The following is a 27295-nucleotide window of genomic DNA, read 5'->3' as shown; positions in this document are numbered from 1 at the left end:
GTTTATTTTGGGAAGCTGCTGCTTAACAGATGTCTGATGTCTTAGTCTACTCATGTGCGCTATCTGGGTTCCGGAATGTACATTTTGTTCCCCGCACTCTCCAGAAAGCCCCACGAAGGACTTTAATGACGCCTTGTAAAAATGCAACAAGCTCTGTTTGGCTCTTCTTGTCGTAAGAAAGTGCTTTTTCATGGACTCGAGTGACACTTGAAGGGGCCACATGGAAAGATTTTTTATTATTATTTCTTTTTTGTAAACGTAAAACTCCGCCAACTGCCTCCACTTCGGTCAAACGTTGTTCCTCCGTTCCTCTTCTTTTCTTCTCTTTTTTGGTTCAGCCCCACAGAAAACGCGCTGGGAGGAGAAGAAAAAGAAGAAGAGGAGGAGGAGGAGGCAAGCGAGGGAGAGAGAGAGAGAGAGAGAGAGAGAGGGAGGAAGCTGAGAAAGTTGGGGAGGGAGTGAAGGGTTCGAGCAGATGGGAGGACGGAAGGAAAGGATCTCTCCGCCAGCTCAAGTGCGCGATTAAAGGATCCTGCGCGAACAAACAAAAGCGGGTCAAGGCCGCCCTGCAATCAAAGTTTGGTCCCCGCGTGCGCGCTGCCGCGTGGCGTGGCGTGGCGTGAACGCGCCCGGGAGCGCAAAGTGTCGTCCGTCACACAACTTGGACTCCCACTCGTCATGTTGTTCCTCCAAAGTCTCTCGGAGTGCCTGTGACTCGGCGTCGGAAGCCTCGGCGGCGCAAAGTCCTCCGAAGCGCGCCCCGGAAGAGAGAAGTCTGCCCGGCTGCAGCGGCGGAGGAAGCGAACGTACGTCGACGTCCGCGGTTGCTTCCTCCGGAGGAGCGCCAGCTCGTCCTTCGGCCGGGGTTAAGGCGTTGGCACCCGCCGAAAGTGCCTCGCCATGGCCGGAGCCAAGCCGGGAGTCCACGCGCTGCAACTCAAACCCGTGTCCGTCCATGAGGCTCTCAAGAAGGGGGGGAAATTCATCAAGTGGGACGAGGTGAGGCGGCAACGCGGCTCTGACAGCGTTTTGATGATTTTTTATTTTTTTTTGTCACGGACATAGAAGTTGTTTAGTTGAGCCTTTAAAATGTGAGTGTGTGTGTGTGTCAAAGTGTGACCGTGATACCGCAGGGCAAATATGTGGCGTGACAGCCCCCCCCCCCCACATGACAGGTTGCGTATGAAGTGCAGGTGTGTGCAAACTTTCAACACTAAAGCCCCCTATTTGCACCTGTGCGTTAATGAGAATCGCTACTAGAAAGTTCCAATACAGTTGCCATCAGGCAATCAGCAGTGCTTGAATGTGTGTGTGTATTTGTGTGTGTGTGTGTGTGTGTGTGTGTGTTGTGCTCCATTCTCGTCAAGCCGGTTCTCCTCAGGCTCATTTTCACGCCACACGTCACCCCCGCCCCGCCCCGCCCCCTCGCCCTCATCAGCTACTTTTATCGAGGTAACACACCCCAATGGATGACCGCCTTCCATTAGGTACACCCGCGCACGCCAACGAGCAACAGTTGATGCACATGGCAAATATTTTTATCTTTGGTGGTTGACATTTGCAGTGGCGTAGGACTGTGTTGCATCATACTCAGAAGTGTTCCTCCTTTGTAGTGACGCGAAGCCAGAATATTTGGGGGGAAAAGGGTTTGTGACACAGCTCTTGTAGCTGTTGTTGTTCGGTAACCGTGGCATGTGGTCATTGGGGTCATCGTGATGGCAGGCTTCTTCTCCATGGAGCACTAAAAAGCGTCAGAGGCCATCAATGATTAACCGGGCGGGTGACTGATAGGCTCAAAACTGCTGGGCGGCCGTCTGCCACCCGCCTTGACTTTGGTTTGCAACGGGAAGGTATGCAAGGTTATATACTACATCGCGATAAAGTTGGTTATTTTTAGTGGCAGTGGTTTCTTGTTGGTCGCTCTAGCAAGCAGGTGAAGAGGCAAAGCGGGCCTCTGATGTTTCTCCAGATGAAAAAAAAAATGGTGGCGGTTGCTAGGGTGACGGGCAAAGTTCGCCGGAATCTAGCTCGTGGCGTTGGTGATTTGCAAGAAGCACAAAGTGTGATGCAGGTTTGCGCCGTTCCGCTTTGTGTGACAGTTGTAGCTGCCAGCAGAAACCAAACACACAAACCTTCCTTCTTTCAAGACGTCATATGATTTTTGTTTCGGCGAGTTCGCTCGCAGCGGCTTCGAAAGCCGCGCCGTGCGTCCGTCCGCCCGTCCGCCGACTCGGAGCACGGACCCGTTTCTCGGCAGTCGCATGCTCGCGTGGGGACAATGAGCCCATCTGGAGGCACAAGAAGCATCTTGTCACGCAAGACGACGACCGCCGTGTCCTTTTGATTTCCTCCCCCCTCACGGATGCCAAGAGAACGTCTGATGGGAATTCCCGGGAAATGCTGGCGATTAAGCTCGCTAAAAACTGAGAAACGCACTTGATAGCTTTCCCTTGCCTTGGGGGGGGGGGAATCAACCTGTGCGTCGTCACTCCATCAATCCGCTTCGCAAAACTACGACATTGAAAGCAGTTCCTGCAAAAAAAGCGCAGCCACGAAGCCTCGTGGGGCTTCCGCGAGCCGAGAACTTGTGACCCACATTTTTCCAAAATAACTCTCAAATATTTTAGGCCCTCGATGACAAACGATGCCTTGCAGACTGAGAAGCTTGTTTGTGTTCTCACACACCAAATAGTCATTAAAGTTTTGCTCAGTGTCAAACTCCAAGGATTCCCCTCATGGAGGATGGGAATCCTTGATCTCCACGCACGTACTCGGTTACTGCAACTTAAAAGGTTCTTTGAAATTTACATAACCCTTCTTTTCAAGGAAACGCTTGACAAAGACAGACGTGGCCTATTTTTAGAAGTGGCCCTTTTTTAATTTCTTTTGAGTGTTTGTCCAAAATACTTTTGAAATGAGCACGCCATCAACGGGAAAATCATGGACAGAATCGTTTTAAGGACTTCAAGACGCAGTGCCTGCAGGCGCCGTATTTTGTCTTTGGGATGTTCGATAACCACTTTTTTTTTTCAAACCGATATCAGTACGCGTACACCCTCACTCACCGACACCTGTCACACTTTTGATCAATCAAATTTCATGTCGCACAATGACAAAAAACATTTTGAGCAAAGACTCAATGATTTGCTGCAGTATGGAGCCAATGCCGGCTGAGAAGGATTTACTCAGTATCTTTTTTTTTTTTTGTATCAGCAGCCTCCACGAGTACCCGATACCTTAAAAAAAATTGCCGGTATTAGCCTGATAGCTGCCATCAGTACTCGTCTATCCCTAGATTGTTGACATGAAAATCAAATTTTTGCTCTCCCTCACCTGCAGTGTCTCCTCACAATTCTCTCCTCATCCCATTTTTTTTGCCCTCTTTCTGTCTGCCCATGCGCCTTTCATACCTTCGCTTCTATTTTCTCATCGCTTCTTCTGTTTTCTTGCTTCCTTGTCGAAACGTTGCCAAAACAGGTTGGCGTCAAAACAGTTTCCTCAATAGTTTTGGACCTTCGACTGCTTGTCACATTGAATGACACTGTCGCACACACACACACACACACACACATATGCCCGCGCCCACAGGTACTTGTGCGCATAGGGGTTGGGAGGCGGCGGAATGCATTCCAAATGAGCTTTTCTTACCTCTGTTTCGTCTAGTGTGCGTGTCTCGTAAGTGTGTGTGTGTGTGTTTTTCACATCCAAAAACTTCCTGCTACAGCTTGCTGGGAAATTTGCAGCCTTTTCATACACTCGCCTCGGCAATGCTCCAACCTCAGCCGCCCGGCCGTAGTTGACTTGAGATGAACTCCATCTCGGTTTCGTTTGAAATTTCTCCCAAACGTGCGTTTGACACACGGCTCAGTTCTGTCCAAATAAGTGTGGCAGCCTGAAGCCTTGATGTAAAACCGTTGGGAAAACCATTCTCTTTCTTTCTGCCTGCTCATTTTAGTTTGTGAGCTTGTTGCAACTTGCAAGCAGCTGTTTTTTTTTTTTTTTTTTAACACCCCGTCCACGCTTTAGCCTTTCCTTCAGCCCGTGTGCAGTTGCGGTCTATTTCTTCCGACACCGCAGCCCTGATTCTACACTTCCCCGATCTCACTTTCCCACAAAAGATGGCAGGTCGGAAGTGGGACTGATTCACTCGCACTCGAGAACTCGCCGTGTTCCGACACCACGCTGACAAACACTCCCGACACCATGACGAAAGGGTGAGAAGCAAGTGATGGACGGGTGGCTTGAAGGATGGAAGGAGGGGTGGAAGGTCAATCACAGCCACATGTTAAAAGTGCGGCTGGACGCCTGGATGTCTCCTCACCTTGTCTCCATGCTATTGTCAATCGAGTGTCAGCTTGCTTTTTTTTAACGCTTGGGCACAGGACGGAGGCCCCCCCCCCCCCCCAAACTGCAGCGCTTGGGGCAGGCAGTTGTGTCCAAGTGGGAGTGGAGCACAGGAAGTTGTGAAGGATGGACTAGTTCCGACACCGGCCTTATTTCAATATCTCAGGTCCTCGTGGCGGCTGCCGATACCAGCCACCGATACTGACATACACGGCTGATAGAAAGATTTTGGGTGTGAATTGCATCCTTTGCCCTCCTCTCGTATGGCCAATAGGACACAGCGTCTCTAATCTATATGTTGACAAGGGTTATTTTAATACTTGGAGTACATTATTATTATTATCAGCCTGTTGCTATTTGCTACTGAAATTGTTTATTTGCTTACTCAATTTTGGTTGTATGGTGACTTTCTTCATTACGGTATTTCATTCATATATCTACTTTTGCACAACTGAAAGTAAGATTGTGTTCATATTATTCTGATGCTGTAATTTACTTTGTTGCAGGGATTGTGTTTAAATCTGTATTTTCAGTTTTTTTAAGCGTTTTCATTTTTTTATTCTGTTAACGAAAATGTTTTTCCACTTTTTTTGTTGAACTTGTATGTACTAATATTTTCTGGCACAATTTCTCACTGTAGTTCAGTTAAATGTCTTGTTGAGTGCTTGTCAGTCAGAAAGAAATATAAGGCTCGGTTCTCATTGCGATTGGAATTTTATGTATCAAAAGTACTAGAGAAAACTCGTACTGCTATTGGACTGAAAAGAAGAAAAAAAATCCAACATCCCCAGATGAGAGGCTAAGGGAGTGATCATTAGCCGATGGGGGTTCATCATTACGGTCCGGTAATGTGTGTGCGTGTCAGAAGGTCAGGGCCTCAGACGTGGCCCCAGCAGTCAATTAGGTTGAGGAAAATACAACAAACGGGTGATTGACACACAAGGAAGTAAGCACACTGACACGTTCCCAGTGATTTTCGCAGTGTGCTAATTAGGGAGGAGGTCCAATTATAGAACTGCCGCCTACTTGGAAACAAAAATAAAAGCAAAAATAAATAAATAGCAGGATGTCAGGTAAACTTTGCCTGTCTGGGCAACTGGTCGTAATTTTCTTTTTGTCGTAGAGACACTAACTTTGCTGCACCCGGCCACACAAACGAAACGGTGTGCTCATCCTCGCTGTCTTTGCTTGAATTCAACAAGCGAGATGCTGTTCGTGGTCACATGAGCAGATAGCGCGCATTCCTCTGGGGGCGACGTTGGACTGCGTTTGTGTGGACAGTTGTTTAGACGCCGGGGCTATGTGCATGGATGATAGTGAGTGAAATTGGCCACTAGACTGATGCAAGGTCGCAGCCTTGATGGGAGTTGCTGTGTAAATTTAGATCACAAGTTTGGAGATTCTCACAGTGTGTGGTTGTGCACTTTATAATGAAATGATAATACTTGCTGGATCATTCCCTTTTCTCCTTGAACTTTTGGCTGTTCTTCTGAACACATGAACTTTCAGACATTTTTATTTTTGTTCCAAACTTTTCCCTTTTCTGAGTCCTCTTGTCAGCTGAGCCTGGAAGCTTAAACTCAAAGGATGTTCTACTTATGGAAGTGCTTTAAGTGGAAATAAATAAGTGGTGGTCCTCTCTTTATTCGACTGTTGGCAGTGGGTAACAACAGATGATTCAGTAAATAAAAGTTAATTCATACCAGCAGTCTGCCCATTCTTGTTCTGTGCGGTTGTTGTTGACATTGCTAGCAACAAGTGAATCAGAAGCGCTAACGTTAGCTGTTAGCTGTGAGCTGGCTGCTCTTCACTTCCTAGATGAACGTGTGTCATCATCACCTGCTTCGTCACCACTCCAAGTGCTCTTTGGACCCTTTAGAGCAGCGCCAACATTGATGAGTTCAATTGTTTTGAACCTTTTTCTGTCACATACTCGACTTGTGAGTGTGGTGTGTACCAGACAGTGGTGCAGCGTATCAAAAGACTCAACGGTTTGGATCGGATGAATGACAGATTTGAGTCATGGATCGGACAAACAAAGATAAAATTTGCCCAATGAACAAAAAGATACAAATCAATGCAGGATACTATCTTATTCTATACACGGGCCGTGAATGAGTAAGACCTGAAAGTGCAATTTACTTCCTTTTAAACACGGAGAGTGAATTACAACCTAGCCTATGTCCACATCATTGAAAAAGAACCAAAGAAAGCCATCGGACTACTTGTTATACCCAGCTGACCAGACCTTCCTTGCAGTTAGCGGCTAGCTGCTGGCCGCGAATGTCAGAGCATTGTGCTGTATTATACGATGATGGCGTAATTTAAAGTGCGTAATTAACTTCCGCTTTCATAGCAGCTTTTAGTAAAGTTCTCTGATTTGCTTTTCTGGAACTTGGCAAATCTCCAATCTCACCATCTCTTTTATGCTAAGCTGCGCTAATAGGAAAGTGCCTGGGCTAAAATTAGGACCCAAGTAGAGTATAGATTTCTTTAAAATATGCTATAGCGACGTGACTCTTGGTTTGTTGAATTGTGATATAATCTTGGACAATCAGATTATGTTTGTAGCGTTTCAAATACTCTCTGTCGGATTGCCGGGAAGATCTTTCCCTTCACATATGATGCCGTTGCAGATTTCACTGCAGTGAACACCGTCGCAGTGGTTTCGTAGAATGTCCCTCCAGTGAGATTGCTGGCTGTAATCAAAGCGTCGATAGCTGGGTGTGTTTGGGTGTGTGTTTGACAACATAATGGTCATATTAATGAACACGTTGTGTCATCATAATGACATCATGATTGTGCATGCGAACACTGACAAGCAAGTTCTCACTGCATTCTATTTTGTGTAACTGCGTTTGGTTATGACTCCACACCAATGACTCTCTGTCGCCATCGCAGGAGCCCAGCAGCGGATGCCCCACACTGGTGACCCTGAAAGTTGACCCAGATGGATTCTTCCTGTACTGGACGGGTGGTGCCAACATGGTGAGTCGCAAACGCACACCCGAGCAGAACATCACGCAAGCTAACGGGGATGTGACCCTCATGTTGAACCGGTTTCACTTATTTGTCCTTGTCTTGTCCCTCGTTTCCTCCCTGATGTGCTCGTCATCCTTTTGAGTCCATCATCACGTTTTGCAACTTCCTGCCCACCACTGCTTAAAGCCATTACTGCGGCCATATTAGATTGGACGTTGGAGGCATTTAGCGGACGTAATTAGCAGATGGCTACGGGGCAACGTGATAGCAGGATGTGGGCTGGGAGGAAAAGGGGGAGGCTTTGTTATCGGCGCCGTCGGGAAACTTTTGGACATATCCTCTCATATCGAATTGTCACCCTTCGTTGAGAAGTAATGCCCAATCCGTACGCATCCGTACGTCTTGGCATGCAGCCAGTCTTTAACATTTTCCCAGCTCATTTTGAGATAATAGGCCGTTCGTCGCCCAAGGTGTTGCTGTGACACTATTTGGCCAAGATTTATTTAAAGCTGTAGGAGAGGCTTTTAGCGGGATGGTAGCGTTTGCTATCAAGAGGGGCAAATATGGTTCAAGTTCCCTAGAAACGCGAGCCACCCGCTGCCACAAAATTTGTTGTGTCACCACTTCCTGATTGTTGTCATCACAAACGACATTGCCGTGGCAGCAAGCCTTAAATCATCCGGTAGTACTATACCCGGTTTTGGTGCTTTTCTCCAACAGTTTCATTTTCGCTTTGGAAATTCTGTCACACTCAGGCCTTTGCTTTGACTTTGTGGCCCCCGAGGAGAACTTGCGGAGAAGCAGGAAAGAGGACGCAGCAACACAGATAGACATCTTTCTCTTGTTAATGAGAACACTTTTACAGGGATGTCTCGGATATTCTGGATGCAAAGCCATTTCTCGGATTAGCGGTACCGAAAATATTAGCGCTCCAGTGCGCCTTTGTCAACGCGGCTGTTGTGGTTTTCTTCACTTTAGATTTTGGAGAAGGCAGGTTTTTCTTTGAGGAAGCCCGCGGGGTTTATATTGTCATCACGGATGGGCCTCAATGAAGTTCTCTTGAGCTCTGATTTGTAAAGCCAGCAATCAATTACTGATCGGTAATCTTTGGGGAGTATATACCTGTATATATATTTTTTTCTCAGTAAAAGTTCTGACTAGGAGACAAGAAGTGTGCAAGGAATTCAGGGGAATTAATCGATTTTATTCAGCAGCCGTGATGTAGTGAAAACTAACCCAAATGAACTCCAAAGAAAACTCAACGCGGTTACGTAACGGTTATCCTGTTCGGATTTGATGTGCACTGTGTATGATCTCGTTTCTTTTCTCTGCCTTCCTTCTCCCTTTTTAAACATCTACGACGTGCAAGATCTTAAATCAATCCCAAAGACATATTTATGTCATTTCAGTCATGACACATTCAATCCCGGGTACTCATTGATATATTTTTTTCAAGGGTTAAGAAAAAAAAAAGGGTCTGGAAATGTCTGGGCTGACACCGAATGAGTTAATTTGAACCTTCAGCCACACTTGGAGAAGCTTCACTGGTGATTTATATCCCACCTGCTCTGTTAGCTTTCAGCAGGCTCTGAATTCAAAATATTTAAACGTCGCGACAGCTGATCTCACTTACATCACGTACCGTACAGGCCGGCTTTCGCAATGCTGTCACACGGTTTGACACCCCCCGCCCCTCTTTTTTTTTTTTTGATGTGTCACATTGAAGTCATGCAAATGTATGCTATTGGTGAAGACGCGATGTATCGCAGTACAGGAAATGTCTTGTTGGATTTAATTAAAGGAAAAAAAAAAGCAATACTCTATCTTCAGGAAGGCAAAGTCTAATGGGTATGTCACAGTGGCGGATGCTGCTCTGTCAAGGAGGGGAAGCTCAATTTCGGCCTCCATCATAAAATGTGTCCGTTGATTTATTTAGACGTGAATTCTACTCTCCGTTCCTTTTCAAGAAAATGATCTGTGACCCTGTCATACCAATAAGGCGTCTTTTCCAGGGATGTAACTAGTGTCCTCTCTATGGCCAGCAGAGCTAGGCTGCTTAAACGGCCCTGGAAATACAAGATTAATTTGTCGCTAGTCGTTTTCAACAAAAAGAGTGTCACTAAGATTATTAGAAGAAGTCTCCAGTTCAATTTAGAACAGAATGAGAATTGAAAAATGCTCCCACGGATGCCTCCACCAAATGATCGGTAATTGGCTCATTTCGCTGTCAATCAAAAAGAGATTCAGCCTCAGACAGATCATCCAATCATCGTGCAGAAAAGCTGAGCTCTAAACTCTCTCCACGCCCAGCGTCCGCGCTGTAGACGCTCAGCGTCCACACAGTTTAAAGCACAGTGAAGCTGCGGGAATGAATGAGAAGAGAGTCGCGTCGTAACCAGTAATAATAACCAGAACAAAAGTTGAGCGCGTTGTAGCGCAATTTAGTCAATGACGTACTGTACACATTTTTGTATGTACACACATACATTTGATCACTTATTTTTTTTGACATTTTAGGGGAAGCTGAGCTTCCCTTGCAGTCTTAGAGCAATAACCACTGGTATGTCAGTAGCACCTTAGGGGGCCCCCGAACCCTGGGACCTTATTTCCTCACAACCGACCATTTAGCCTGTAATGGAGCCTAATTGATTCTTCACATTCAAATGGCAACCAACTACAAGTGTGCGTTGTTACCTGGATCGCGATAACTAACATCACTCACAGCCTTGACGCTGGAAGTGTTTAAATTTTATTTTATTCTTTTTTTTGGGGGCGAGGGGAAGCGGGGGGTGAAATAAAAACTGTGAAAGTGGCTAATCAACCCAAAATAACAAGTTGTGCTTTAATAGGCCGCTTGTTTACCGTCAGAATTCTTGCCACCAGCCAAGAAAAGATCTGTTTTTGGCCTTCAATTAGCTTTGATTCGCCGCACTTTAATTGGGCGGTGGTGTGTAAACATCTCTAACCTTCAATGAACGCAGCATTATTCCAAAGTTGCTGTCCAATTAGCGCGTTGCGTGTCTGTTTTCATCAGAGGAAACCAAAAAGATGGCGTGTGCGTGCGTGTGTGTCTGTGTATATAATATAAGGCAGATGGATTGTTTGAGGCACAGTTGTTGGCAGGTACAAGTAGCTCAACTTTAAAATACAGTACTTTGGAACAAAGAGCACACACACACACACACACATACACATATGGCGTACAGGCGTATTAGGGAAGTTGAGTGTGTCACTTGATAATGTGACGGCTTCCTCCCCTCTTCCGCACGGTCACATTTTGCTATTATCTGTGGCTGCACATGGAGTGGCAGGGTGGCGCGCGCACTCAATTCCAAAGAAGAACAGAAATCATCATAAAAGTCTGCCCTGGTGTAACTCCAGTTCGTTAGCGGGTTAATGGCGTCGGTCGTTAAATGTTTGTCACTCCTCAGTAAACTGCAGCGATAGAAATATTGAAATGGATCATGGTGTTTATTCATCGTGATAATGTCGCCGTGATTAGTTGTGCGCCGGAACCCGAGATGAGCCTTAATGGAAAGTCTTGACATTTCCACAGAAAACACACCTTTTGTTTTCCTGCTAATGCTATTAGCAGCTAACGAGTTCATCATACAAGCTTCATATTTACTCTCAAGAGAGCTGGACAATCCGTGTTGAAAATTACAAGCGCAAACTTGTTTTGTTTTGTCTTTGTGTGTGTGCCAAGTGCGCAAACATGTCTCCATTGAGGTTGTAAGACGACTGGATTTTTTCTTTTTCGTTTGTTTTCGTTTCGGCTTTTCAAATTCAGCTCATTTAATAAAAGTTAACTATAGCTATTTGTGTGATTATATATTACATTTTGCCCAATGGTGATCTGATTTCCGATGAAATTAGCTCTTTTGGTGGCTATTTTCACGTCCATATGGCGCATCTGATTAACCCTTTCAGGGACAGTGGTTACTACAATGGATAGCTTACCACGTTATCAGGTTAAAAGGTGTCGTGACAGTTACGAGTGTCATTTCTGAAGTCAACATATTTAGCAAGACGCGTTGTATTATTGGATAGAGGCGTGTTAAAACGTACACTAGCTTAAACAATACGGTAGCATGCGTGCATGCTAGCGTATGTTTTTGAAAGGCGGCGGGAGCATAACGAAGTTCGGTTGTACTTTTATTGAAGTAGTTAACAATGTACTTATTTTATGAATAAAAGACTCTACGGCTTTCTCTCACATCTGCGTGAGCGCTCTTATTGAGCAAAAATGCTCGGCGCCTCTTGGCGACACGCGGTAAATGAACTCTGCTACCCGAATGCCCGGTGCTGTTTCAAATAACCGAAAAGTATGAAATGAATTGACAAAGACGAAAACAAAGGACATGCTCACTGCGGTTATGGTTTGTTTTGATTCGTTCTCGAAACAGACCACAAAGTCGTTCGAGTCCACTTTCGTCTCAATAAAACAAAAACATTTCTTTCACAGAATCGTTTTTTTCCTTCTCATTTGTAGTTTTATTAAGCTTGCTCGTTTCCGTGAGCTATGGTAAACTTGGTCTCCGCACGTTTGTGTTTGGCGGATAGCTTCACAAGCACCCGGAGTTGCTTTTGAAGTGTGTGAGCTCGTCTGTGCTCGCTCCATTCCCGGCCGCATTTTATTGCTTTTGATAGGACAGCTTTGTTTATATGCAAGCGTGTGTGTGTGTGTGTGTGTGGTATTTGTGTGCGCGTGACTTTATAGTGATCTCTCTTGCTTTTGCTGATGTTAACTAAACTGGCTTTGTGAGTTGATTTCTTCATCATTAATAGTCACAGTCGGTGTGAATATGAAACTGTCGTGTCGTTCGAATTCTCTACGGACCATAAAAACGATGTGGCAAAGTAAACTTAATCCCGCCTCCTCCTTTCTAGCTGATTGTTACTTTTAGCAAGAAGGGAACAATTACACCCCTTGTTAAAGGTCATAGGTCTCTCCTGACGACGGGAAAAGAGAGGGATCGGTTTCCCGACACGCTGCCACCGCCCGACATTTGAACCCGACCGCGAATGGTCACCCGAGGCACGTTTTTGGAGCGACGATCTTCAATAAAGCGCCTGCGGCGGGTGCGGCACAGGAAAGGAGCGGTGCTCCCTTGATTGTTTTCTCGGCCTTTAATATTCCCTGATGATGAAAGTAGGACAGTGGAACAAAGTGGATGACAGCCTAATCAAAGTCCAATAACTCTTGACCAAACGCTGCCTTAAATATAGCCTGACCTCGACTGGCTTTTGATTTAAAAACAAAAAAGACAACAACAAAAAAAAGACCGGAGAATTTCTTAGACTAAGGACTTGCCCTGACGCGCCTGGATACGTTTGAAATCAATCAAGCACTTGACTATTTGTCCCACATTTGATGGAATCTGCAAAAGCTTGTCCATAAAAAATGTGTGTCCCTCCCTTCATTTCTGGACGTTCAGCAAAGGCAGGCTCATTTGGTGCAACGGTCAGAGTCCAAAGCGATAAATGGCGTGGGCTGCGTCAAGGCTTGGCATAGACGGACGGATGAATGGAACTCCGCAGCTGCGGCGACTCGCTCGATTATTACATGGCGAGATATTACAGGCCAGCTGAGCACAAGGCCGGAATATGTCAGGAATGTACTCACAGAAACGACCGACCCCCTCGGCAAGCGCGCCCCCCGCCAGCGCTTCGGCGAACAGCAACGCGCACAAACCTCAGGCCTTTTTTTTTTTTTAATCACACACTTTGAGTGTTGATCCTCTGCCCGCCCTCCGACTCCCCAACCACACGCGCTCACCATCTTGCTCAACAAGTCAGGATGTTTCACAAGTTTGAGCCTGTGTGTCGGCGATTAGCGGCGCCCGTGTGTGTGTGTGTGTGTATTTGAATTGCAAGTAAGAAAATGTTAACTGTCAAAAACGCACACCCTCACACCGACAAAGTTGTCGTCTCAGTTCTTGCGGTCTCCAAGGAGTCACCATGGCGATGGCAGAATGAAACCACAGCCTGTGGGAGAGGGGGCCACTTTTTTTTTTTTTTTCTTCAGTGATTGCCTGTGTGCACGTCCTACAGACCCAGTAGCGCTTTATTCCCTCCGGGACTCAAATTAGTCTCCACAGGCCAATGGGAGGACATTGAGCCCAACTCAATTTGAGTTCCCTTTTGAAGTACTGTATCGTCTTCGACGTGTTATTCTGTGTATGAACAATCCCGGCGAAGCATACAAGGCCAAAATGAGGCATCCAAAAATCACATTTTACTTCTGGAGGGGATAAACAACTGCAACATGGGAGCATGTGGGCAAGGAAGGCCTTTCACAAACGCACAGTGGCAAACAGACAGCGAGTAACAGGAAGTATGACATAAACACTTTTCTTTTCCTGCTAATTCACGAAAGAGCTGATGATGGAAACCAAGAAGCAGGAATGCGAAGGGAATGAGAGCAGTGCTGAAGAAGTCGTTTCATATTTACGATTCCCTCCTCTTTGGTTAGGAATTTAATCAATTGCCGCCACTTTGTTTCACTTTCTGGACCACACGAGATTATGACCGTTAAAAGTATTACTCAAATACATCCTTTTTTTTTTTTTTTTACAGTAATGACGATTCAAATGTATTCCTTTTCCTCAGTAATCTGGCTACACTTACTTTTCAAGGTCACAATTCATTGAATGGGAATCACATATTTCCCCCATTATGGTTTCCCTTCACGCCAAACAAGATCAAAATGTAACAAATTAAAAACACAGGAGATGACATTCCAAGATAAAAACACATCGCAAACAACTGCAGATGATGGGACACAGAAGAAAGGGGAATTACAGTGTTTCCAACTTGCAGCGAAGCATTCCGGGACTTCACAGTTTGCATTCCTGGGGGCGGGGGGGTTGAGTGACATCATATATGCGCCGTGTCATGTTAGGACCACGTGAAAAATATCAATGAAAGTTTATCAAAGCACTCTGTGCTGTTGATAGTGTTATCTAGCTTCAAAAACATAGCATGACAATTTTTCAACAGCTAAATATGTCAGACCAAAACAGACTTCCTTAAAAAAAATTGAAATTCTGACTTTTTTTTTTTTTTGTTAAAAAAAAGGCTTCTGTACAGTATTTTATATTTATTTAATATTGATACTTTATTCTTAAATGTCACTGTTAAGAATGTACACCCCAATTAAGCGGCGGCAAAACTGTTTGTCAATGTTATGTGAAGCGGGGCTGTTGGAATCTGATGATTATAATAAATAAAGCCACTTGTAATCTAGCTAAGTTCCTTCTAAAAACTGCCAATAAAATATCTGTCCTTCCTATAGCGATACAATTTGTCCCAAAAAGGTTGAACGGAGCAAGCGTAGAGTACACGGCCTTGATTTTTCACCAGTCCCGCAAAGCCACGAAATCCCCGGCAAGTCAAACCGCCGACCTGTGCGAGCCGCTGACTCACCGAGAGCGGCATACTTGACTCACCGCGACCCCGCTCAAATTGCTCCCAGCACACAATGACGGCGGCGTAAAGCCACCAAATATCAACACCCATTTCCTCAAATATAACTTGGCCTTCATTCATTTGTTTGTTTATTTTAGGAGGTGGAGATTCTGGACATCAGCACCATCAGGGACACCAGAACAGGAAAGTACGCCAAGCAACCCAAGGTAGGTTTGTGTGTGTGTGTGTGTGTTGGTGTCATCTCCTGCTGCTGACAAATTCATGACACTCAAGTGTGACTGTCACCCGAGCGCGCCATGTGCGCATCGCTTCTCTCCGCCGATGTTGGTGACGAAGCACTAATGAGCCTCAGCGGCGCAGATGGAGCAGGAAATGACACGAACGGCGGCGGAAGACCTTGTGTCATCGGCGCAACACCTATCCCACGTCAAACGCGGTCGTGAAAGCAGTCTTGTGGATCGGTTTGCTCGCGAGAGATGAGCGACCGCTTCGACGTTGTCCGTCCAATTTCCGATCCGCTTATCCTCAAAAGGGTTGTGGGGTTGCTGGAGCCTATCCCAGCTGTGTTTGGGGAGTAGGTGGGGCACACCCAGAACCGGTTGCCAGCCAATCGCAGTGCACACATAGACGAACAACCATCCGCGCTCGCACTCACACCGAGGGACAATTTAGAGCAGTGGTCCCCAAACTTTTTCCTGTGAGGGCCACATAACTTTTCGCTTCTCTGATGGGGGGGCCGGGGTCAGTTTGTAACAGCAAAAGTGTGACTGCAAGAGTACCTAGACGTAAAAATGTATTGTTTCCCAGAAACCCACACAAAATCAAATAACTTTTTTTGATACACTCGCGGTATTAAAGACGTCTTTCTTCTCGGGACACACCACCTCCGCGACAGCACTCATGCATTTCTTGACAAACTCTCCTTACCGGTGCTTGCTATCAGTTGAGCAAACCGAAAGCTAGCCCGAACAGATGGCTGGTTCAGCTGAGCTTGGCGTACACATGTATTTTGCTGAGCTAACGTTCCTCTTTTTAGCGTTGACAGTTTGTCTGCTCTCATTTGCCCACGCAAAAAATCGTACTTGTTGTTGTGACGGGATTCATAGTGTCTCCGCAGATTGTATTCTTTGAATACCGCCACCGACAGATGAGACAGACAATCTTTTCTTTGCATTGAAAAAAAATCGTTTCTCCATTTTGGGTAAAATTCCCTGTATTCTGAATATTTTTTTTTCTCTTACCTCACCTTTTCGCCATGATTACGCTCTCTTTGAGAGGGACGGGTTTAGGACTTTTTTTTTCTGGGGTTGCCAGATAACGGCACAGACCGCAGAAGGATGGAACAAATGTCACGTTATACTGTATGTGTTTATGAAATTGTTACTAGCTAATAGTTAATCATGAAAATAGTTCATAACTAAGGAATATTTTAGTGCAAAAGCCAAATTTTATGATAAAATACAAATATACATAGATGAAAAATAAATCAAAAGACTCTCTGATATTGTTCAGGGGGGCCGGACCAAATGTGGAGGCGGGCCGGATCCGGCCCGCGGGCCGTAGTTTGGTGACCACTGATTTAGAGTGTTCAATCAGCCTGGCATGCATGTGTTTGGAATGCGGGAGGAAACCGGCATACCTGGAGAAAACCCACGCAGGCCCGGGGAGAACATGCAAACTCCACACAGCCGGGCTGGAATCGAACCCGGTACCTCTGTTTGGACGTTGTAGTTTTCGTTAAAAAGAAATTTAATTTGGTTCTCACGTGTGCCTAAGGACCCCAAGGTACGAGATTTGCTTGGCTTCGGGAAAGGCGACAACGTGGAGGGGAAGCTGGTCACTGTCGTCCATGGCAACGACCTGGTCAACATCTCCTTCCTCAACTTCCAGGCCATGCAGGAAGACACGGCCAAGGTAGCCACGGCAACCCGCCGGCCGCTCCCGTCATCCATCTTTCACTCCTTCCTCTCTGCCCTCGTTCCATCCTTCCTTCCTCACCGATCACAACAGTCTTGGCATTGGAACTTTTCGCCACTCTTCTCAGGTTTGGACTGATGAACTGTTCACTTTGGCCACAAACATACTCTCCCAGAACGCGTCACGGAACACGTTCCTCTTCAAAGCGTAAGGGCTGGCATGTCATATTTGGAGAGTGCGACTTGGACTAACGCGCCCGGTTTGTGTTGTCTGACTTTTGTCAGGTACACCAAGTTAAAGCTGCAGGTGAACCAGGAAGGCAAGATCCTCGTAAAGAAGTGAGTAACGACATCGGCGGCGTCTTTATTTTATTATTATTATTATTTTTTTTAAGGAAGCGTCTGCAGCTCAATGAGCTTTCTGCACTTGGTCTCTCTGCCTTGCAGTTTCCACAGGATGTTTTCAGACAAGAAACGAGTGGAGACGGCTCTGGAGCAGTGTGGGCTTGTCAACAACAAGGTAAAATGCCGCAGAGGGCACCGGCGAGTCGATCGTGTCGTTACTTGTTGGGAAAAGACGCGGATCAGCGTCCTTCCCGCGTGTGTGCGTCTGACAAAACAACCGTTGCTCATTCAATCCGACGTCACAACAATTTTCCCTTTTCCAGCAAAAAAAGTCACGTTTCATTGAATGGGTTATGTCACAGCATATTCTTGCAGGCCTTTGCATTTTAAGATGCTACGCTTGTGGGTTGTCTGTGTTTCTTCTGTCCGTATTGGCTGCCCCTAATCTTCTCCCCAGGAAGTCACAAGACTCGAACCATAAGGAGCCCGACTTGTAAATCAGCGCTTCTGTTCTTGCCGTTGTCCTGTGGCGGTTTAAACAGAACAGATTAAATTTACCACTTTGGCTTTATTTAGTGCCTTAATCTTCTTCTGAATAATATTCCTTGCGTTATCTTGAATGCTTTTTTTTTCTTCTTTTCCATCTCCGCAGTCAAATGGATTGAAGCCAGACGATTTCACATGGGAGGCCTTTCAGAAGTTTCTCAACAGTCTGTGCCTGCGGTCTGAGATACAAAGCATTTTTGTGGAAAGGCAAGCGACACGCAAGTTGCCACGCATACCGTTCTTTTTGTTTTGGTTTGTTTGTTTGTTTGTTTGACCTGCTTGTGCTTCACGCTCCAGTGGCTCCAAAGGGAAGCCCTTCAACTCTCTGGACCAGCTCACCGACTTCATCAACCGCAAGCAGCGCGACTCGCGTCTAAATGAGGTGCTGTACCCGCCTCTCAAAAGAGAGCAGGTCCGACAGATCATGGAGAAGTACGAGACCAACATCAGCCAGCTGGAGAGAGGTCAGCGTCCTCCACTCAGGGTTGTATGTTTGCGACAAAAGCGACAATGCAGACTGGCGGAACTGTGTCTCGCCGACAGACCAGATCAGTTTGCAGGCCTTCACGAGTTACCTGGGAGGGGAGGAGAACAGCATCATTCCCCCGGAGAGGCTGGACGTCATCGACGACATGACGCAACCGCTGTCGCACTACTTCATCAACTCCTCGCATAACACGTACCTCACAGGTAGCGAGCGCTCACAAGTTCGAAGCCGCCATTTTGTGTCGGCGTGACTCTCACCGTTCCCTCTCGGGCGCCCGCAGTGGGTCAGCTGACCGGCTTGTCGTCGGTGGAGATGTACCGGCAGGTGCTGCTCACCGGCTGCCGCTGCGTGGAACTGGACTGCTGGAAGGGTCGACCCCAGGATGAGGAGCCCTACATCACCCACGGCTTCACCATGACCACCGAAATACCGTTCAAGGTGTGCGACGCGACTTTTCGTATGCCGAAGAAATGCAGGATGTGTTTATATTCCGTCATGGTTGTTGTAGGAGGTCATCGAAGCCATCGCCGAGAGCGCTTTCAAGACCTCGCCGTACCCCGTCATCCTGTCCTTTGAAAATCACGTTGATTCGTAAGTGTCAATATGGTGAAGAAGAAAAGTGTGTGATGAAAAGAGAGCATAACCCAGTTGAAGTTGACTGTCCAACTAAACATCAAACAAAGTGAATTCCACCTTCTGTATTCAAAACAACCACACAACTTTTGCTTCGAAAACTTCACGTAGCTTAATGCTCACAAACCATGCAAAACACCATAGACGAGCTAACGGGTAGCATTGGCGTTACAGTCTTTCAAGCAACGGTTGTTTTAACGCCGTGGAACAACACATGGACACAGACGGAATCACAAAGCCGCGAGAGTGATGAGAGTTTAAAATCTGTCCCTTCCTGTGCACTACAAAAAGCATTTTTCGTTTATTTTGTTAGGGCCAAGCAGCAAGCCAAGATGGCGGAATATTGTCGGACCATATTTGGAGACGCCTTGCTCATTGACCCACTGGAAAAATATCCGGTAAGACCGACCGCCACTTATTTTTCTTTCGAGTCCTTTTAATCTGGGCTGCATTCTTTCTGTCATCTTTATCTTTACCTTGGCATTCATGACAAAGTTATACAGTAGTTTGACGAGCGGGAAAGCCTCTGCTTGAGATCTGCACGCTAAAGTTGTGCAGTGGAAGCTTCACCTTCCTTTCTTGCCCCTCGACGAAAGCTGGTCCCAGGGCAGGCGCTGCCCTCGCCGCAAGAGATGCTGGGCAAGATTCTCATCAAAAACAAGAAGAAGCACCATCACCACCGGGCCTCATGCGGCGGCAGCATACGCCGGCGCGATCCAGAAGAGCAGTCTTCGCCCAACGCTGGTAATGAAGACAAGGAAATGATCCAATCCATCAACGTGCAGTGAGTGAGGAGACATGCTCAGGTTTTCATGGGCCGTTTGCGTGCGTGTGTAGACTGCCCTCTGCTGGAGGGTGAGCAGCTCCTGTCCAACGTGGAGGAGAAGCTCGCTGAGAGGATGGTCAAAGACTCTGATCCTCGCAAGTCCCTCGGTAGGTCAAAGAGCCGATCAGAGCTCAATATAGTGGTACCTCTACTTACGAACGACTCTTCATACGAAATTTTGAAGTTACGAAACGTCCCAAAAGCAAAATATTGCCTCTTGTTATGAAAGAAAAGTCAAAATACAATATGGGCTGCTACTTGCAGCTCCGATTTTCATGAACGCAACATAGCTGCTCTGCCATTGGCTACTACCGAGCATCATCCTGGCATTCCATTGGCTAAGAGGGGCCTCCACCTTACGTGTCTTATCGCTCACTATGCTGACATTGGCCTTGGATATGTTCGAAGGATTGTTAAAAGCTGACAAAAGCAAACGTCTTTAGATCAGTTCTTTACAAAACGCCAGGCAAAAACCACTTCTGAGAGAGAACATGGACTAAAGAGGGCAAAAAAATGATGAGGACACAGTTAAAAGTTAAGTGACCATTATTTGTATTCTTTATTCTTTGTTTTTTACATTTTGCACAACTCTCATTTATTGTACAATAATCTAATTGTAAAATGTATTACATATTCTGATACATTTTATGCTTTAGAAAACATTTATGTCTGAATTTGGGGCTGGGAGCGGGCTTGGAACGGATTAGGGCATTTACATGGAAAACGCGTCTCCACTTACAAAATGTTCTGGTTAAGAAATTTCTTCCAGAACCAATTAATTTCATAAGTAGAGGTACCAATGTATAAGGTTTTGAGTCATTGGTGTCAAGTCAGGCTATTTATTTGCACACTTCTCAGGAGGTGAAGGAGACAGCGAGGAAGAGGAAGAAGACGAACCCGTCACCGAACTGAAAAAGCCCAACTCGGATGAGGTATGAACCTAAGCACTGGCGCTTTGGATTTTGAGGCTAATGGACGGATTTGTCACCTCTAAAGGGCACAGCCAGCAGCGAGGTTAACGCCACGGAGGAGATGTCCACGCTCGTCAACTACATCGAACCGGTCAAATTTAAGAGCTTTGAACTGACCACCAGTAAGTGGCGTGGCCAGATTCTGCTTTCCAACGTTTAGGGAAGTCTTGCGGGCTACCGCTACCGACATACACTTGTCTGTCTTTTACCCCAGAGCGGAGGAAGTTCTTTGAAATGTCATCATTTGTGGAAACCAAAGGCATGGACACCCTAAAGAGCTCCCCCAGCGAGTTTGTTGAGTATCCTTTTAACGATTGCAAGGGAGAAAGAAGCATTACAGCTGCCCTTACATACAGGAAGTGGATTTAGTCGTCCATTTGGCACCTGCAGTGTTGCACACGTCTTACTTTTTGTAAATTCCAAACTAACACTATTTAAAAGCTTAAAGGGGGACTAAAACCATGTCAAAATGTCCTCTTATATTTTAAATGATGATGTCTCTTCTTGATAAACTGCTGTTGACGGTTCCTTCAAAAAGTATCGGACTGGCTATGTCGATTCGTTTGTTGCTTTACTGTAGACATTTGGATTTCAGATCAAAAGATGAATATGAGACAAAAGTCCAGAATTCCAGCACTCTTGGCACACAAACTAGTTGTATCCAGTTAAAAACGTGGAGTCAAACGTTGTCAAATGGGCTAGGCAAACTTCCCCAACATGGATGCAACTAAGAGAGTCTAAAAACATGCAGCCATTTTGGGTCTGGCAGAAAAAGGCTCCACGGCCACGTGCCGATATTCTTTCTGGCATCCAATAAATAATGAAATTAAGAATACACAGTCTTTTGGTACTTACTGTCAGTGTAGCGCGCATGAAGAACTTTTGAATTGGTGCCATGACCCGGATTGATCCTCATCACAATAGCGCGTCGAACACAATGTATTCTTTAAACATTTTTGAGTTTAGTTCCACTTTAACAGCACGACTCCAAGATACAACAAGAACCAGCTGAGCCGGATTTATCCAAAGGGAACAAGGGTGGACAGCTCCAACTACATCCCGCAGCTCTTCTGGAACGTCGGCTGCCAGATGGTGGCGCTGAACTTCCAGACCCTTGGTGAGCATGCGACTCGAGGAATGTAAACAAGCAAAACCATCTGTGGTCTTCTTCATCTCCGTCTCGGTTCTCTCGTAGATTTGGCCATGCAGCTCAACATGGGCGTGTTTGAGTACAATGGCCACAGCGGCTACCTGCTGAAGCCGGAGTTTATGAGGAGGACTGACAAGCACTTTGACCCTTTCACAGAGAACATAGTGGATGGAATAGTTGCCAACACAGTCAAAGTGAAGGTCAGGACAAACTTGGTGTGGAAATCAGCCAAGTTTCCTGGAGTACTTAAACACAACGTGTGTTCCCAACACCCGTCAGGTGATTTCAGGCCAGTTCCTGAGCGATAAAAAGGTCGGCGTGTATGTGGAAGTGGACATATTTGGACTTCCTGCAGATACGAAACGGAAATATCGGACTAAAAACTCCAACGGCAACTCGCTGGATCCTATTTGGGATGATGACGCTTTTGTATTTAACAAGGTGAGCAATCCGTTTCCCCAATGTTTGTCCGTATTGTTTAGTTCTGCTCGCCTCCTCAAACGAAAACCTCACTTGCCAGGTGGTCCTCCCAACGCTGGCATCCTTGAGGATTGCCGTGTTCGAAGAGAACGGCAAGTTCATCGGACATCGCATTCTCCCCGTTTCGGCCATTAGACCAGGTCAGTGCGCTGGGGTGGCGCACCTGAGAACGGTGTCGCGTGAACTTGAAGCTTCGAATTCAATTGCGTCTTCTGTTTAGGTTACCACTACATCAACCTCAAGAACGAGTTGAACCAGCCCCTCCTGCTGCCCTCCTTGTTGCTCTACACCGAGGCCCAGGACTACATTCCCAATGAACTCCAGGGTGAGAAGACCTTGAAAGAAATAATGATCACATTAATTCGCAATGGCTATATTGATGTAAGGGGGTGTGGAGATAGCAATTGCTGTAATTTTCACAGAATAAATATGCCCTCTTATATAATACGCCCCCCTAAATGACCCATATCTATTATTAAGGTTGTCCAAAGTGTTTTTAAAAACCTGTTTTCTACATTTTTCTTTGAGCACTTTATGCTCGTTTAGTCATTTTAGTAAGCAATTTTTGGAATAACTTTTAATTATGTGAAGCACATTGAGTTACCTTGTGTGTGTGTGTGAAATTCACAATATAAAAAAGTGTTAGCGTTAACCTGCTGCTGCCTTGCAAACACATACTGCCCTAAAATTTGTCAGTCTTCAGAACAGGCAGCGTATTACCACCATCTAGTGGCTATAAAAAGTAATTACACTTAGCGATGTCAGGAAAAGTCCACTTAACCGGTACACATTCAGTATAGAAAACATAAATTCCACACCCTCCCGAAGTACGTTAACAATGCGGGGGGAGACTTGGATTTTTATTTTTTGAGGTCGGGGGGGGGCAAAAAATTGCCCTTATTCATGGGAAATTATGCCTACTGGAAATTATTTTTCAAAATCCTTGCGCCGCAGTGGACAACACATTCCTAAAAGCCAAAATATTTCTATTTTCATTTGAATTTGTGTCTTCAGAGTACGCCGAGGCCCTGACCGATCCCATGAATCATCCGCGCAGAAGAGAGACACAACTGGCTGTGCTCCTGGAGGAGAACTATGAGGTGCCCGCATGATTGCGGGGCTTATTTTGGGAGTTTTAGGCACTTTCACTTACAAGTCCACTGGCTCCTCCATAGCATTTCCCCAACCAGCCCGGAGAAGGCGAGGCCAAGAGGGATTGCGAAGTCATCCAAGGGCGCGTCACATCGCCCTTCCTCGCTCCTTGCCGACCCGACGAATGTCCCGATATCATCCAGCCAGGTAGCGACGGGTGCAAAAAGTTTGACCTTCTCTACATGTCACTTACTGATTTGCGCTTTTTTGCTGCCGCGCGATTTGCTTCCCCATCCTCCATTTCACACGTCTGCCTCTCCCTCCTTCCTTTGTGCGCGTTTGCGTAGTGCAAAGCCAAAAGGAAGACCTCATCGCTGCTGTTCTAGCAGGTAACACCATGCCGCCCCATCACTTTCGACATGTGTGTCTGTCTCTCCATTCAGTTGCGCGTTTGTCCATCCCCACCCCTTACGGCAAATGAATGCCCGATATTCACTTTTGCTGACATCTCTCAGATGTGCAGGCGCAGTCGATAGAAGAGCTGAAGCAGACCAAGAACTACTTGAAGCTCATTAAGAAGCAGAGCAAAGACCTCAAAGAGTTACGAAAGAAACATCTGAAGAAGGTACACACATGAATTTTAAGTTAAATGTGGCGGTAGAAGAATAGCACTGTGTTGTACAATATGAAAAATGGGACTAATTGAGAACTGTGTATGGTCTGGTTTGTCCAATCAATTTATTGGAAGAGATGGAGAAACAGGAAATGAATGAAGTTACAACTCAACTTTGTTTAGTGTTGGGTCCTTGACACACTTGTTTTGGCATTTATATATTGTGGCCTCCTTTTCGACAGATTTTGAAAAAAATGCTGAAGAAAATGGATTTATGGCAAAAACTATATATAGTCTCTTTGAAACTTGGGGACTGCAGTGATATTGGAAACCAAATTTTAGTTTGAACACTATGAATAGATTCTCACTTAACATTGAAGGATTACATGACTGAAACAAGTTATAACATTTAAAATTATATGTTTAGAGAGTATGTAAAAGTGTGTGTGAATATGATCCGTGAAAAAAAAAACTGCCGCCCATTGATTGATTGCGAGACTCGAGTTGCTTTTATATATGTTTATTGCACCGCAGCACACCGTAGAACTAAAAGTTCCGAAATACAACATATGACATTTACGACAAAGATAGCTTTGCTGAGCCCAACGTTAATCACGACAGACAAAGCAAAATAGTACTTGGGCCTGCTTTCAACCAATTGCAATCTTCTACCAGGGATAATACTTCCAGTCAAAAATGTGATGCTTCAACAAACTTATGATATTAACTAACTAACTAACGAATATTCACTCGGCTTGGGCAAAACAACAAGGAATGGGGCAGGAAGAAGTCCGCAACGTGGACGGCAAATGCCGCTTCTGCATCTGCGTAAAGCCTACGCAAAGTCTGTAACATGCAACTTCTGGTATCACATTTTCAAAGTAAAATCTCATATTTCATAAAGATGGAACCATTGCATCAGCTTTCTGAGAGCAAATCTTGCCCCAGTCCATGTACTTTGTAACACTGTACTTTGTATGTGCGTGTGTGTGTGTGTGTGTGTGTTAGGTGTGGAATCTGAGTAAAGAGCAGAAGACTCGAAGTACTCAGCTGGATTCTGATGTGCAAAGGAGGCGGAGTCAGATGGAGAAACACCTAAAACGCAGCGTCAAGAAGAAGTAAGACTCTGTAAGAGTGGCGTAGAAGCAGCAGGCCCATGATGCTTCCTCATGTGTTGTCCTCCTTGTTCAGCGAGCCCCAAGAGCCGGTGCAGCGAGAGCTCTCGGCCCTGGATCAGGAGCATGAGAAAAAGACGGTCCAGCTCAGGGAATGGCAGATGCAGGAACTACTGAAGCTGCGGCAGCAGCTGCACTTGCTGGAGAGGGAGAAACAGCAAGCGTACCTGCAGGAGGTGCGGGGGAATCCCTTTTCGCCCAAAGTTGACCAGTCGCTCACCTGCGAGTGTCGCTCACGCGCTTGTGCCCGTTGCATCTTTTCAGTCTTTCCAGAAGTTGAAGGAAACGGCGCATGAATGCCAAGCGGCTCAACTCAAGAAGCTCAGGGATATTTGCGAGAGGTACGCGTGGCGCCGTTGGTGAGGGATTCAGGACCAGCGTTACAACTTTCCTTTCAGCGTTTTGATTTTTCTGCTCACAGGGAGAGGAAAGACCTGCAGAAAATCCTGGATAGGAAGCGGCAGAACAGCATCAGTGAAGCAAAGAGCCGGGACAAAGACAAGGCTGAGATGTAACTGGTTACTCATATATTCATGCGTTTGTCATTATTCATTCATTTTGACTCCAATGCTTTGTTTCTTCCCTCACATCTGCAGAGAGCTGAATGACATCAACAGGAAACACATTAATGAATCTGTCAGCTTAATACACAGGGTGAGCACACTTGAATAAAACTATATTTGGATGTGTGTGCATTTATTTATTGATTGAAGCCTTTTTAATCCCTGAGCCGACTTTTCCGTACGTGTTTTCCCTCCGCCGCAGCTGGAGGAGGCTCAGAAGAAGAGGCTGGAGAAGCTGAAGCTCAGGCAACGAGAGGTGCTGCAGCACATCGACGAGGAGCTGCCGGCGGTGAGCGACGATCGCTTAGGTCCACGTCAAAGGCTGGTTGCAAAATGTGCAAAGTAGAGGCGGCACAAGTGCTCACAATGTACTTGAGTAGAAGTACAGATAGTTGACATAAAAAAAAAATTGTAGTACAAGTACTTATTCAACTCCTTTTCTTATAATAAAAAAAACTATGACTCTGAAATATACTTAATTTAAATTTTTTTATTTTTTTTTGCTGTCAAATATAGCAGTACTTGTTGACGTTTTGTTTTTTTCGCATTTATTTTTGCCCCTTCTCGCTGTGCAGCTTCAGGTCGAGCTGGATAGCAACCTGGAGGACGAGTATCAGCGGCTCCCAGAGGAAATCTGTCAGCACTTGCAGCTGGAGCTCCAAAACAAAGGTCTGAGCAATAACGCCCTTTGCTCGCCCGTGTCCAACAACAGCAGCCCGGGCTCGGGCTCCGGTTCGGGCCCGCCCTCCAACTGCTCCACGCCCAGCAACCCGTCGACGCCTCATCGCAGCATGTGGAACAGGAGCACGGGCACCATCACGCCTCCTTTGGACGGCTCCATGTCCTCCTCCTCCACGCCCGTCCATTCTGAGTTGGAAATGTCCTTCACTTGAAGTTGTTGTTTGTACAAATGGGGGCTGGAATGATTTTAATGCGGGATAGTAAGTAGATATATTGCGTACTAATGATATTCCTTTTTTTTTCTTTCTTTTTTTTTTTTCTTGGTTCTTGTCCATAGAGCTCTGTTATTTTTTACTTTTTATCAGCGGACATATCAAAATCATTAATATCAAAAACATGTTCCTACTTTTTACTATTGTTGGATTTTCCTGGTAACCACTGAGTGATTAAGATTTGCTGTCCCGTTTCACTTTTTACGACTTGTGGTACTGTAGAGTGGGAAAAGAAATCCCAGGAATCCTTCATGCCCGCAATTGGAACCGCTTGACCAATTTGTAGCTGTAATGGCGGTAGTCGGCCAGCGTGTGGTGCTACTGCCTCAACAGTTTCTCCGCGTTGCACTGTGCAGTCATCTCTTCTGAAGAAGGCCATTTTACGACACACTACCATTCTTTGTTGTTTTTTTTAAGCAAATTGTGTTGCACAAATATAACGGTACTTTAATTTATCAATGTTTTCTTTTGTTATAACCGCAAATCCCCACCCTACGCCCTCCTTTCTTTCTTTCCGCCAAAATCTTTTCCTATGGAATTGAAGGGTTTGATCGATGGCACTCGTTGTAAATGTTCCCTGTGCGTATGTTGTTTGTTATGTGAATTTTACTACTGACTACAGGTGCTGGAGCGGGAGTTCGGGAGAGTTGACATTTTTATTTTTTCGTCCGCTCTCTCCTGATCCTCCTCACTCTGAAAGCACCGGCTGCCTGTCTGTCTGAATGTTTCCTCTCACAAATATGTTCTTTGTCAACTCTTACCTTTTATTTAAATGGCATTTTAACATC

The 27295-nt window shown here is 45.8% G+C and overlaps 1 protein-coding gene across 1 annotated transcript; it reads left to right on the top strand.

The window, feature by feature from the left end:
* The first annotated feature begins 187 nt into the window (after positions 1–187).
* Positions 188–27295, top strand: plcb3 (phospholipase C, beta 3 (phosphatidylinositol-specific)). Its single transcript, XM_086105026.1, has 34 exons — positions 188–999; positions 7246–7332; positions 14895–14963; positions 16534–16671; positions 16802–16881; positions 16959–17012; positions 17121–17193; positions 17671–17771; positions 17862–18028; positions 18108–18254; positions 18332–18489; positions 18560–18642; positions 18998–19082; positions 19281–19428; positions 19522–19617; positions 20369–20442; positions 20507–20603; positions 20696–20780; positions 21474–21598; positions 21677–21831; positions 21911–22072; positions 22152–22251; positions 22332–22436; positions 23126–23211; positions 23287–23410; positions 23551–23592; positions 23719–23828; positions 24825–24934; positions 25008–25167; positions 25256–25332; positions 25413–25502; positions 25588–25645; positions 25757–25843; positions 26130–27295. Exons 1-34 carry the CDS (start codon positions 901–903, stop codon positions 26445–26447), a joined length of 3750 nt encoding a protein of 1249 aa, XP_085961152.1. The 5' UTR covers positions 188–900; the 3' UTR covers positions 26448–27295.

Source organism: Hippocampus guttulatus, chromosome 2 (assembly GCF_054856545.1).
Source record: "Hippocampus guttulatus isolate MCC_2025c chromosome 2, RoL_Hgut_1.0, whole genome shotgun sequence".
Classification (NCBI taxonomy): domain Eukaryota; kingdom Metazoa; phylum Chordata; class Actinopteri; order Syngnathiformes; family Syngnathidae; genus Hippocampus; species Hippocampus guttulatus.
The sequence above is the reverse complement of the archived record's forward strand: the minus strand, read 5'-3'. Positions and strand labels throughout refer to the sequence as shown.

Coding starts and splice junctions, on each gene's coding strand:
- plcb3 (XM_086105026.1), top strand. CDS start 901: ATGGCCGGAGCCAAGCCGGGAGTCCACGCGCTGCAACTCAAACCCGTG. Junction 23,829..24,824: donor GAAAGAAACATCTGAAGAAG/GTACACACATGA, acceptor TGTGTGTGTTAG/GTGTGGAATCTGAGTAAAGA. Junction 25,333..25,412: donor CTCAGGGATATTTGCGAGAG/GTACGCGTGGCG, acceptor TTCTGCTCACAG/GGAGAGGAAAGACCTGCAGA.